Source organism: Zosterops lateralis, assembly GCF_965231275.1.
Source record: "Zosterops lateralis genome assembly, chromosome: 3".
Classification (NCBI taxonomy): Eukaryota; Metazoa; Chordata; class Aves; order Passeriformes; family Zosteropidae; genus Zosterops; species Zosterops lateralis.
Genome location: NC_139764.1, coordinates 5,768,952 through 5,782,770, shown reverse-complemented (window position 1 = coordinate 5,782,770; position 13,819 = coordinate 5,768,952). Strand labels below are relative to the sequence as shown.

The window sequence follows — 13,819 nt, the reverse complement described above, 5'->3', positions numbered from 1 at the left end:
TCCCAGAGCATGGAATGATGTTTTCCATAGGGAAGAGTGCAGCAAAAGCTGACACTTCCCCATTATCAGAGAAAACAAAAAAGCAGAGAAGGATTACTATAGCCTTGCAGCCTAAATGCTTTTGTCACTAGAGAACTTAAAAGCTAGGTTGGAGGGAATTCCACCTCCTTTTCCCTTGAGAACTCTTACTTCAGGGCAAAAAAAAAAATTGCAAACAAATCTTATATCTGTGTATTTGTGTGCATATGTATTTAAAAAAGCCAACATCCTTTTTGTATCCTCCAGGGCCTTACCACAGAGCATGTTTGTAGTGAATTGAGGAATCTGAATATTCTGAAGAATGTTTCTGTTGAATATTCCATCTATATTACCTGTGAGCCTTCCCACTTGGCAAATAATGAAATCCATGTTGCTATTGTAAGTATTCCTGGAATATTTTTAAATGTCTTAGTAGTTAATTGTTTGGATATGTGTGCAACATGTGGATTTCATAAGAATCTTAATTCCTGGCTTTGTCAGCACTTCTTGTGGTTTAGTTTCCATCCTGAGTCCCTTTAAGAACAGGAGAGGAATTCTGGTTACATGTGCGTACCTGAAAGCTGCCATCTGGGGGTAGCTGTAATAGGGAGAGTAAAACATTTCTCTGTTCCACTCTTGCTTTTGGGGGCTTTTTGGTCTTTTTAAGGAGGAGGACAAGAATTCTGAGTTTCTGCCCATAGCAGGCCATTTTGCTTTGTTTCTGTTTTGTTATATATTAAAAGTAGCAAGAGCGTTCACTGCCTGTGAAGGTTTATAAATAGCAGGTTCCCCCATGCATCTGATGTGGTGCTTGATGTTAATTGTGTGCCTCCTCCTGCAGTCTGCAGAAGACATTGGGGAAGATGAAAACCCGATCAAAGACATCACAGATAAGATCATCGACCTCGTCAGTAAGCGCGATGGGAACAACACCCTCATCGCTGCTGTGGCCGAAGTGAGGGTGCAGCGGCGGCCAGCCAAGAACAAAACAGGTGAGCTGCTCCTTGGACCCCAGCTCCTGAACCTCGCCCTGACTGCAGCACCCCTTCTGAGGGGCAGAGGCCTTCCTCACTTTGGAGACTTCTAGCAAGTCCCTGTTCATCAGGAACACTGGGGAGGCTTTGCACCTGAGGTCTTTTTATTTCTAAAAACCCTAAAAATACTTTCCAAAAGTTTGCTTAAACCAGTGGCCTAATTTGGCAAAAGGGCTGCTTCACCTCCCTGCTCCTTGTGGAGAAATAAGGGAAGTAACAAGGCATAAGAACTGAGATTTGTTTTCTCTGAGACATCCCAGCAGGACTAACTCTGTCCTATCTCTTCCAGATTTCCTGGTGCCCTTGCTGAGCTCGGTCCTGACAGTAGCCTGGATCTGTTGCCTGGTCACCGTGTTTTACTGGTGCATCCGAAAGCGCCGAAAGCAGAGCAGCCACACCCACACGGCCTCTGACGACAACACCACCAACAACGTAAGGGAGCAGCTGAACCAGATCAAAAACCCCATTGAGAAACACGGAGCAAATACTGTCCCCATTAAAGACTACGAAAACAAAAACTCTAAAATCGCCAAAATAAGGACACACAACTCTGAGGTGGAGGAGGACGACATGGACAAGCACCAGCAGAAGGCCCGATTTGCCAAGCAGCCAGCCTACACTTTGGTAGACAGAGATGAAAAGCCCCCCAACAGCACCCCTACAAAACACCCAAACTGGACAAATAAACAGGACAACAGAGACTTGGAAAGTGCACAAAGCCTAAATCGGATGGAGTACATTGTATAGCAGACGGTGGGGTGCTGCCATGCAGGGCCTTTGAGTATCGTTATAAAGGCACTCAAGAGCTTGTAGTTCTTAAACTGTTGTGTAATATTTGAGTCTAAGGCTATTATTTACTTAGAATCCCTGTGTTAATTTAAGTTTGGACAAGCTGGCTTACACTGGCAATGATAGTTGCTGTGGTTGGCTGGAATACCAAGTGCTGCATTTCACATCTATGCAAAACTAGTCAAAAGTGCCCTCCTGCAAATTCAGCTGCAGCTGATCCATCACGGAAATGTTCCATAAGGTATTACATAGCCTTATTACTCTTCCTTAGTGTTAATTTTTTTTTCTGCCAGATGTTCCAGATTTATACAGTTTCTTTAGAATAATACATTTTATTTATATTTATTGAATTTGAGTTTTTTGTATATTGGTTTTATGGTGACGTACAACTAGTTCTGTATTTGAAAGTGCCTTTGCAGCTTGGAACCACAGCAACTATCAAAAATAAGTTTATTATTTATTTTTTTATTGTATTTTTGTTGGGGGCGGGTGGGGGGAACTTGTCAGCAGTTGCTGGTAAATGAAGAATTTAAAGAGGAAAATGTGTCAAAAATAGAAGTTTGTATAGATATGTAAATAATTCTTTTTTTATTAATCACTGTGTATATTTGATTTATTAACTTAATAATCAAGAGCCTTAAAATATCATTCCTTTTTATTTATATGTACGTGTTTAGAGTTGAAGGTTTTTGATAGCATTGTAAGCTCGTGGCTTCTCTATTTTGAATTTATTTTCTTGTTACACGTTGCCTATATGCCAAAACTAAGGTGTTCTAAAATAGTTTATTTTTAATAGGATGGGCTTTCATGCCTTGATGCTGGTTTTTGTACAATGTCAAACGTTTGAAACACCTTCCATAGTATCACTTTAAGACTATTTGTAAGTACTGACTGAGGCAGTTTAGAGAATTAGACTAGAAAATTTTTTTTGCTGCTTTAGACTTGAAAACCGAGTGACAGGCAGATAATCTGCTAAGAAGCAGTTTAAGGGAACAAAACTGAGCTATTACTTTATGTAGATGAAATGTGAGTGGTTGCATGTAATTAAAAATATCAAATTAGCGTGTGAAGTTGGAAGCACAGCAATCTTACTTTGTAAATTCTAATTATTTTTTTCTCACCATGAATATGTAATACTGAACCACTTGTAGATTTGACTTTTTTTGTAATCTACTGCATTTAGGGAGTATTCTAATAAGCTAGTTGTTGAATACTTGAACAGTAGAATGTCCAGTAAGATCACTGTGTAGGTTTGCCATAGATTACACTGCCCGCCTTAACAAGTGAGGAAATCAAAGTGCTATTACGATGTTTAAGATCAAAAGGCTTATAAACATAGTCATCTCAGTGGTTAACCATTGAGATCATGAAGATACCTTGTATTGTGATATTAGTATTATATGAAAATGCATCTTTGATGTGTTGTTCCTGGCAATAAATCTTGAAAAGTAATATTTATTAAATTTTTTGTATGAAAACATAAAAGAGCGTGGAGATTATTGAGCTTGGAGGCGCTCCCGGCCAGTCAGTTGTACAAAAGCAGGGGCAGGTGCTGCTGGAGGTTTCCAGGACCTGCCTCTGCCTTTGGTGGAGTCAGTTTTTTGTTAGATGATTATGCGTTCCCCTTCGGCTCCCAATGGGACCGAGGAGGTTTGAAAGCAGCGTGTCCCTTGTTCTCACTGCCTCTTGGCCAATGTCCCTCGGTGTTCTGAGAGAGAGGATGGTGTGGCTGCACTTGTGCAACGAGTTTACCCTGCATGGGCCAATGAGCTGCCCCAAGATAGGAACCAAATCTAAGTAGCTAGGCAAGATCCAAAGTGCTGACCTGGGTGGGAAGAGATCCATAGATGATGCTGATTTCTAATGGGCAAAAAGCGCTTTGTAAAGCATAAAATAAACTCTAAAAGTATTCAACACGACGGCTTTGAATGCTGAACTAATGCTGCCCCTCCCACCTGTGTGCAAGGGGCTGGATGGCTCAGGGTCTACTCTGGTTTTACCATGTTCTGATGAAGCTGCAAAATTGTTCTGCTAAGGGGCTGCTGCAAAGCTGAAGGAACAATTAACTGTGTAACAAGTTCATTGAAAAATAGTTAAACCAACCTGCTGCAAGGTCAGGCCTTTGCCATCTGTATTTGTTTGTAGTAAATAAACAGATATTTTATATACAGATTGCTGCGATATGAATACACTGAACGTAACAAAACCTGAGAGTGAGAAATACTTTCTTCTGTACTTTTTTTACAGCTGTCAAAAAAAAAAAATTGATAAAATCTAATTAGTGTTATTTTTTATTTAAACTCACTTTAGAAGAGTTCCATCGTGGCTACTCTACTTTGGCTGGGTGCTGCTTTTACTCTTCACACACACACACCACACGGGGCAAGTACTCTGGAGCCTGTTTAGTTTACTGCCTCCTGAAGGGGAAGTCAACAAGATTAGCTTCAGCTGACCACTTCAATAATTCCTCATCAAACAAATCCCATGAGTATTTCTTTCCCTTTGTTCCCTGACTTCTAAACCCGCAATAAAGCAAACACATCATATCCAAAAAAGCTATTTAAAGGTAATAGAATCTTTCACCTGCCTCCAAAGGGCAAAGCTGGGCTATTCCCTGACTGCTTTCCCGTACTTTTAATGTTGAATTAACTGTCTTCCTGCTGTCTACTGTTCACATGGGTCACAAATTCAAGGATTAGGTCTCTGAAGACTCAAGTGAAAGCAAAACCTGGGTTGCTCAAGTTTTAAAACGTGTCAAAGTCCTGAGCACAGGGTGCATTTCTTCCAGTCTTTCCTGTGCTCCATGCAGAGGTTTTGTTACTGCAGAGCTCCTCCACACACCCCCTGATTTTCCCCATGGATTTTCCTTACTTCATCACCATCTCATGGTGTTAGAAAATTAGAATCATGCCATTTGTACAGGGGGCAGTCAGAAAATTCTACAGAATTGCTGTAATGCTATGTTTAATTAATTCTCCTATCTCAGTGGTAACTCCAAAACTTACACTGGTGACTATAACACAAGAACGGTCCCCCAAAGCCCAGGTCCACCACCAGGCTGGGGTCTGGTCTATGAAGTGGTTTCCATTGCCATGAAAATAAAATAGAAACGTGACATTTGGGGCTTCCCCCTTAGAATACCAAGGCACATTTGTTTTTGTGGAAATCCTACTTTGTCAGTTCACACTTTTACTACTCAGGGAAGATACATTCTGTTTAGTCAGAAGTTTCCCACTGCTAGTGTAAGTTTGTTCTTTGGATCCTTCTTCATCTAAGAATTGAAAAATGTGTGCTTCCTGAGCTGCCATTTAAGCATACGAGAAATAAAAAATTAAATTAAATAACAAAATGAAATGAAATGAATAAAATAAAATAGCTCCCCTTAGCACTCTGAGCTTTGCTCTACCTACAGCTAATTGAACCTGCAGAATCTGGGTTTGGTTCAGCCAGAGCTGAACGCGGCCACATCAAAGCTCTGCACCTCCTCATGGAAAGGGCCCATCTTATGTAGAGGTACCTGGGAAAGGTGCTGATGGTGCAGGTTACATCAGCCTTCACACCAATATATTCATGTCACCGGGAATGCCAGCCTTGGAAATTGCTCCCTCTGCATTGCTGACATGAGCCAAGGGCAGCTGGGAGCCCTGGGACCTGAAGCCCCCAGGCCAGGGGAACGTGAACCAGGCTGGGGCCCAAACGTGCAACTGCATCTCCAGCCACTTCCTGGTGAAACCATTTGCCCTTGCACAGACACACCTGCTGTTCTCACAGCAGCTGACATCTGCACAGCAAGAGTTAATGTTATTAATCAGCTCCCTGCCAAGCTAAAATGTACAAGGTTATACTCCTTGCTGCTCCTTGAAGACTGCCAGCTTCTGCTCCTTATCTGCCAGCCCTCCAGCTGAATCCAGCCCTGCCTCCCAGCTATCCCAGGTCCAGGGTGCTGCCCTGCCATCTGCAGAGTCAAGGTAGTCTTCATGGTGTTTAGGAGTGCCTGCAAAGATGAGAAGTTCTGACAAGGGAAGTACCAAATTCACCCTTTTCTTCCCCAGAAGATGGAAGTGATTGCGTAACCTCCTCCTCCCCTTCTAACAGAAGCAAGAATATTTGAGTATATTTAAGAATTTTTGGCTTCCTCTTTTTTCAGCATTGACAGCAATGGCCATCGCAGTTACTGTTTGCCAGTGCACACTGAGTTAATTTGCTTGCAAAGATAAGTGATTTCTCGCAATAGAGGGAAAACTCAGTAAAAAAGCTGTGCAAGGATTAACTCCAGATTCTGGGGTGGAGAAGGAGGAGAGGAGGAGAGGAATGCAGGCTCTGGATGGATCAGCAGCTGCTTCTCTGGCACCAGGGCAGCAGCAGAGCCATGCAGGATCAGACAGAGTCAGACTGGAGTCCCAGCCCAGATCTGCCAGCGAGCGCCTTCTGTGATGTGCAAATTGTTTCAACCAGTTTCCCTATAGGGTGGAGAAATAAATCTCTATTCCTTTCATTCTAGCACTATGAGATCATATTAATATTAAACAGGGGCATGCCCAGCTCTAGAATTAGAGTTCAAGATACTTTTCTTTAAAGATCCGATGCATAAATAAAAAAGATAATTATTATGCCAGCAAGGAAGGCAGTTATGGATCTAGAGTACCAATTCCTACTGCTGTACTAAAAGATTTAACTTGGACAGAATGGGAGCAAATCACTGAAATTCTCCTTTACAAAAGGTGAACTGTCAGCTTTCACAGGAACAGATTCCCAGCTCTGGAATAATTTAGGTGGATAGCAAAGAAGGTAGGACAGTTGTGCCTAATTTACTGAACAAATTCCAGGTGACAAGCTGAAATGTCTTGTGGCACTCCATCACTTCCACAACTTTTAGGATTTCTCAGCATAAGACAAGACCAAACAAAAAAGCCCCAACCTAAAAATGTCACCTTATTGCCACCATGGAAAGGACAAGGTCACGCACTACCAGCTTCCATTTTAATTATCTGGGGAAACAGGTGGACAAAAGGACATGTGTGAGTTGATGAAAGAATTTTCTTCTCCTTAACCAGTTAGCTTTACCTTGGAAGCAGTGCTTCCCTCAGTGCTCCTCCAGCTGTCAGAATAAGCTCTTGCAGCTCCCTCCAGGCTGAGCTGCCAAGCGCTTTGATATCCCTCTGATGAAAGGCTCTGAGTGCAGCCATTCCCTCAGCCCACATCTTCTCCTTCACCCGGGTTACTGGAAGTGAGTTAATGTTTGTTAAAGGAGAAAAGAGCACAAAGCAAAGGAGTGAGGAGTGCCTTTTATTAAAGCTAATTTCTGAGGCCAACCCACACTTCCCACTGCTGGCAAAAAGGCTCAGGGTTATTGCCTCTGTTTGCTGCAGCCTGTTGGAATACAGAACCTTTTCCTGGGTACTGATAAAGCCAAGGAGATAACTACTCATAGCATGCAATCTGGGAGAGTCTATACTTCACATCTTTCTTATTCCAACTGCAAACAGAAAATATTTCCTCCATTTTTTTTTCTTTAGAAAGAAACCATTTTTCCAGTCAAAAGCCAATGAGATTATGATGATGTAAAATGCCAATTAAAAATCATCCAATGCAATCAACATGTTGTGAGCAGTGAGAGGGATGGAAGTTCACTCTGACCAAAGAAATGCCTTTAAAAGCTACTTAACACCTCACTTTGGTCAAAACCTTCTGTAGGAAGGGAGGTCTGTGTGCTTACCTGGCAGTAACACCAGAACCAGCACAAAGCTAAGTACCCACAAGATCTTGGGATATTTAAAACCTTCCTTCCTTCCTAAACCTTGCCCAACACTGGGCAAGGGAGAGTTCACACCAACTGCTTCCTCTTTATAAATGATTATGTAAAAGGCTGGTCTAGCTTTTGATATGTGTTTAACCATAAAACTCCACTAAACAAATATTTTTAACTGCTTTGATGTAAAGAATGGTGGAAATTATCATCTACACACGTTAGAAAGTGTTTCACTAGGAAACAACTGTTACATTATCAGCAAATAGCACAGACCAAATGAACTAGATGATTTATTAAAAAAAATAAACCACCAAAGCTGGCTGGTTTAGGATAAAAAATGAACCAAACTATTGTTTCTGTACTTCAATGGCATTCTCAGAAGAGAAAAGAGCCTCAATATTCATTACTTTTACAGAAAGGTATGTTAATGCTGCTTAGAAGCAATTTGGTAATAGAAAGCCAAGACTTGCAAACTGCTAATTTTACTCCAGCTCAGTTTCCGGTTCTCTTTTATCCCTCTAAACCTGATTTAGGACATCAGGTTTGTGGTTCAAGAGCATGGCAGACCACACCTCTGCCAGTCCTCCGGGTGCAGGTGGATGGGTGATAAAGGAAAAAGCAAAGTCTGAGAAGATGACCCTGGGCTTGAAGTAGAGAGAGGAGAGAGACATGGATACAGCCTGGGTGTCCCAACACCTCCAAAGCACCACTAGGTTTGAAAAAGAGAATCTGGTATAGAAGTCCTGCTGCACAGACAAAAGAAAGCACAGTTTTGAGCAGCAAAATCAGAAATGACAGAACTTAAAGCCTTTACTAAATAGCTGCATTTCTGAGAGGATCCGAGACACAACTTTTGATAGTAATGAAGATCAAAAATACACAGCCCCAAAGAGCCTAGAACTTATCAAGACAGTAAGGAGAAAATGAATGATACCACTGTGGACTTGTGAGAAAGCCCACCCGTCTTTGTTCTGACTCTCCAGCCCCTCATACCCTCATCACCTTACATCTCTCACTGTTGCACAACCACTGCTTTGAAAGAGAGATGTTCCCATCAAAGAGATGAAAACAGCATTTTTAGGAACATAACAAAATATCCTAAAGGAAAATTCAAGTGTTCTTAGCTGCACAGATAATGGTTTAAACTACCTAAGCCCCTGCTAAATGTATGACCTTTATTTCAAAGGGTGCAGTCAGGTATGTTATTCAGATAAGATTAAAACTAATTTGTAATTATAAGGCTAATATATATACACACACACATAATAACAGTATGGATGATAAAAACTGTATGTGGTTACCCTCTGGTTTCTGATACTTGAATTAGTTATGCTAAGGCTTTAATATAAACTATCAAATTATTCTAGCTACTCTCATTTTTCTGATAAATGCTTAATTAAATATCCCTGTACCTCTTTCAAGTCCATCAAAAAAGTGCTTTTTACTCCCTCCCTGGCCCAATATCTCCAGTGCATAAAAAAGACAACAGTGAACATACCTCAGGCTCTTCTTCCTCCAAACCAGGTTCTTTGCAGCCTTGGTTTTGCTGGTACTGGGAAAGACTTTTTACCAGAGCCTGGAGCTGGGTAAGGATTTGCAACCTGACTGCAAAGCACTGAGAAACATCACCCAAACAGCTGAAAGAAAAAAGAGAACACGTCCTCCAGACACATGCAGAATCTTCTTCATTTGCAGCAAGAGCAGAAATCATTTCCAGCAGGAGGAAGCTGTACAATCAACAGTGTCTTGCTGTGAGCTGCAGAGCTGCTAACTCTCATCAGGGCCTGGGTTACACCACCAACTCTAATGCTCCTGGATGTGAATCATCTCCTTAACCGCAATGAGGAGATCCACAGTCCTAAGTAAATGTCACTGAGATTTTTCTAAATTACTTAACATAAAATCAAATATGCTGAGCTGGAAGGGACTCACAAGGATCATCCAAACCAAGCTCCTGGCCCTGCACAGGACACCCCAACAATCCTACCATGTGCCTAAGAGCATTGTGGAAATGCTTCTTGAGCTCTGCCAGGCTTGGTGCAGTGACCACTTCCCTGGGGAGCCTGTTTAGTACCCAACCACATTCTGGCTGAAAACCTATTCCTGATATCCGACCTAAACCTGCCCTGACACTACTTCAGGCCATTCCCTCAGGTCTTGTCACTGACTCCCAGGGGAAGTTGTAGCTGCAATGAGGCCTCCCCTGAGTCTCCTCTTCTCCAGGCTGAACAGCCTCAGTGTCCTCAGGCACTCCTCACATGGCTTCCCCTCAAGGCCCTTCACCATCCTCCTGCACTCCTCTGGATGTTCTCTAATACCTTTAAATCTTTTTTAAATTCTAGTGCCCAAAACTGTCCCCAGCCCAGGTGAGAGCAGAGTGGGGCAATCCCCTCCTGTGCCAGGCTGGTCATACTGCATGCCAAGGACATGGGTGGCCCTCCTGACTCAGTGTCTGTGCTCACACTGATCTTAAGAATGATGAAAGAAAATGGCTTAGAAATTTATTTTACACATTTTAAAAAAGATAAGCATGAAATAAAAAGGTACATTTCCTTAGGGCATTAGCATTTAAATTTAAGAAGCAGGATGAACAAGTGCTGTGAAATTAAAATTTATCTTAAAATAAGATTTAACTCTGGTATTACTACCACATGAAAACCAGTGTGTTGCTCTTGCACATAAGCAAGGCCTGATTTTGAAACAAATATCCATTAAGATGTGAATACACGTTTATATATGAACTTCACCCAAGAACAATGCTTGCACATCTAGGTGTAAATATACAAATCTAAATATATAAAAAAATCCCCTTAATTTTTCCCCAAGACAATGTATGATGACTTGTACCCATAACATGGTCTAGAATTAAATGTTCACACCAAAACTTCACAAGCAGAAACTATAGTTATTTTGAAACTTCTCTGAAAAAGTGGGCCTCAATTCATCAGCTATTAATCCTGCTTAAAGAGTTACTTGAAATAAACTTAATTTCCTTTATTGCTGTAAAGATCATGTAAAAACCACAAACTTTCAAATAGAAAGGGTTAATTTTTACTAAAATAAGCTACACGCTCAGAAACAAGCAAATATCTGCAGCTTCTAACAGATCACACAAGGGGTTTTAACTTTTGCTGTCACCAGTTGACAAGACTTTTGATTAGCACTGAATATGTATAAATCTAAAATTTTGCTTAGTAAATATTATTTTATAAGAGACTTTTTCTTTCTATAAATATGATGCTGACTTGTGCAAGAATAATGACTAATTCTTAAAGATTTTAAAGGATTACCTTTATTACAGTGCCAAATGACTAAGATCCTTTGTAAACTAAATTTTCTAAAAATGTGTTCTCTAATTTTGATTTTGTTTTCTTTTCTTATTTTCCATCATTTTGAATTGCTTCCTACTCTTTGCTTAGACACAACTTTGGGTGACCACCCATGCTATCAAGGCAGTATTTCAGATTTTGACTTTTTAAGCCTTCGCAGTTTTAACTTCCCAAGACCATTTTCCACTTCTTTTTTTCTTTTTTGGGAAAGCTTCTCTGTGGACGTGGGGTGCAGCTCTAGACATGATGTTGGCACTGCAGGCAGCTCTTCAGTGGCTGTGCTTGGCTCATTTTGGCTTGTCTGCACTCCACTGTTGCTCACAAAAGGCCAGGAAGGGTTTTTTCTCAAAGTCAGTGATTTCTTGTCAACCACAGTCTTTGTCATGTCTTGCTCTGAAAACAATCTGGAATTAAGGGGTGTCTTCTCCAGGAATGGACCCAAACAATTATCATCACACTTACTAATTTCTGTATTGATAGAAGTTAAAGGAGTCCCTTCAGAGGACACATTTGTGAAATGCTCCAACGTTTCCTCTGAAGCACAGGTCTTCAGCTGAGCCTGTGTTTTGGTCACTCTCTGCCTTTGTTTTGGAGCTGGCAGTGCTGACTCAGAGCTGCAAGGAGAGTTCTCACTTAGAAGACTCGCCTCCAACCACTCCAGAGAGTGAGGTTTTTGCTGGCTGTGAACATCATCTGGCTGTCTCTGATTAACATCATTTCTCTGCTCTAATACAGGAAGCTCCAAGCTGCTCTCAGCTGTGTTTGTGCAGTCCTTCAGCAGGCCCGGACTCCTCCGTTTCACATCAGACCGAGCACCGAGAGAAGTCTGACGGTCATTCTTTCTGTTCTCTGTCTGCAAGTCTGCTGAGCCAAGATACACTTTCTTGGAGTCCTTGCTGATTTGACGTTTGCTTGCACTACTTCTCCTTGGTTTTCTCCTCTTCACACTACAATAAAAAGGAATTTTGTTTTTTCAATTAAAAAAGAACCTTCACTGACTCCATTTACTGTTTTTCCAACTGTGAAACACTACTTGGGCCACCCTCTTTTTGAGCATGGAAAAAATTCCTGCATATCATCTTGACAAGCAGCAATGTTTGTCTAATGTGGGCAATATCAAGAGTTATCAATCTGATTTTCCACTGTGCTAGGGGAGAATCTTTTTTATTAATGATTAAGCCATGAAGGAGTGAGTTCACACTTTTCCACGAGGCAGAACTCGATTCATTACAGATGTTAAAGGTCAATAGAGCAGAAGTATATTGAATTCCTTTCTGAACTGGCAAGATAAAATAGCATTTCCTAAGTGCCTAAATGATTGCAAACCATTCCCATACATCCACATGCATAATGCATATCTACAGGACAGAGAGGGCAGGCAGGGAGAGGCAGTGAGTGCATCTCTGTGTGAGAGCTCCTAATCTCTATTTTAGAATGTTCCTCTGGAATTTTTCCCAGGACATTTCAAAGCAGTGCTTTAAAGTTAACCACTACTCATCTAGTATCAAGCCCATTCATCTGGCAAGGACTTAGGTAGTGCAAGTAGATGATATTCTAAAAGGAATTACACAGGAAAATGGGATCACAGGGGATCTGATAGAGTGTCAGTACATAAACACTCCTCAGCAGTACCTTACCTATGGATCTGGATTTCACACAGTACATAAAGATGAACTTTATGCCCAAGTCCTGACGCTGCATTTTGAGTCTAAACAAGTTGCTAGAGATGGCCCAAGGAGAGACCACCTTTTGCTGCCCCACTGCTGCTGAGCAGTTCCCAGGACAGCGCATCTCAAAGAAGGCTCATCCAAAACAGGTAGAGCTGGCATACCTCCAAAACTAATCTCATTTCTAAAGACAACACAGAGGAGACAACAGTAGTAAAGAGAAAAGTTGCCGGGGTTCACAGCAAATCCCTGATTTCACAGCTGATTTGGGGCTGCTGGCAGCTTGCACAAGTTGGGATGGAGTCCTGGTACCCACATGGAGCAGTGACAAATTCAGCTGATCAGCTCACCCTCCCCATCCCGTCCACCAGGGGTACTCTTAAATTGTAACTATTGATCCAGATTCTCAAAATTAACAAAAAAAAAAGAGTATTTGTGAAGTGTTTTTTGCCAGATTCAAGCATCACATATTTATTTTGGCTCAGAGCTTCATTCAAGGAAAAACAGCCTATTTTGACTCTGCCTAGTGCAATGTGTGATATCTATGTGGGTTGTAATAGCTTTCTCCATGCTGTAAAAAACAACAACAATTTTATGTTCTTATCCCCACTACAGTAGTAATCTTCCAGTAATTTAGAAAAATCTTCTGTAAAGGAGTTTATATCATTTAAAATTTTACTACGTAAGCCAGATTCTGCCAAACCAAATTTTACCAACTATAAATTCAAAAGCTTAGAAAGAATAGTGGCATACATTTTTCTCAGGATGTCTTGCTTTATTTGTTCACTCAGACTAATCTTAGGCTTCTTGTTCTCAGCAGATTCAGTAAAATATTCAGACGTCCCACTGGAAAGTTCTTCCTTCTGCTCCAAAAGAAAATACAGGTTTAAAACATGACACATCAAGCTATGATTATTCAACAGAAAGCTCCATTTCTAATACTAAGATTTACAGCTGCTCTTTATTATTTTGATCTGAGCAGTCTAAAAGAAACAATTATTTTTAATCTTTTAATATCTGGAAGTCTAGTCAGTTCCCTCTCTTTGACTCCCCAGCAATGTATTTCATATGCTAAAATACACCGCAAACAAACAAGACTGCAATGTAAAGGATGTAGCTTTCCAAACCATCTGAGGAAACTGTTGGCAAATATTTGACATCTTTGTGGCTCAGACTGTGACAAATGCCAGGAATCTCTCTTGCAGACAGGAGCATGCTTGTCAGTTTTTTTTT

The 13,819-nt window shown here is 41.1% G+C and overlaps 2 protein-coding genes across 7 annotated transcripts in view; one reads left to right on the top strand and one right to left on the bottom strand.

Moving 5' to 3' along the window:
• JAG1 (jagged canonical Notch ligand 1) overlaps positions 1 to 2,060 on the top strand; it is a 36,007-nt gene extending 33,947 nt beyond the window's left edge. For both annotated transcript variants that reach the window (XM_083857055.1, XM_083857054.1), the window contains exons 24-26: positions 286 to 417; positions 860 to 1,010; positions 1,342 to 2,060. In XM_083857055.1, the coding sequence (XP_083713181.1) occupies positions 286 to 417; positions 860 to 1,010; positions 1,342 to 1,799 (741 nt within the window). In that variant the 3' untranslated portion in view covers positions 1,800 to 2,060. The remainder of the gene's footprint in view (positions 1 to 285; positions 418 to 859; positions 1,011 to 1,341) is intronic.
• A 560-nt stretch (positions 2,061 to 2,620) lies between these two features.
• SLX4IP (SLX4 interacting protein) overlaps positions 2,621 to 13,819 on the bottom strand; it is an 89,124-nt gene continuing 77,925 nt past the window's right edge. For 3 of the 5 annotated variants that reach the window (XM_083857064.1, XM_083857063.1, XM_083857062.1), the window contains exons 8-9: positions 13,340 to 13,449; positions 10,089 to 11,866 (exon numbers count right to left, since the gene is read on the bottom strand). In XM_083857064.1, coding sequence (XP_083713190.1) covers positions 11,038 to 11,866; positions 13,340 to 13,449 — 939 coding nt within the window. In that variant the 3' untranslated portion in view covers positions 10,089 to 11,037. Of the gene's footprint in view, positions 4,259 to 6,905; positions 7,063 to 9,088; positions 9,228 to 10,088; positions 11,867 to 13,339; positions 13,450 to 13,819 lie in introns of those variants that run through there. The other 2 variants (XR_014589556.1, XR_014589555.1) reach the window with 2 other exon arrangements.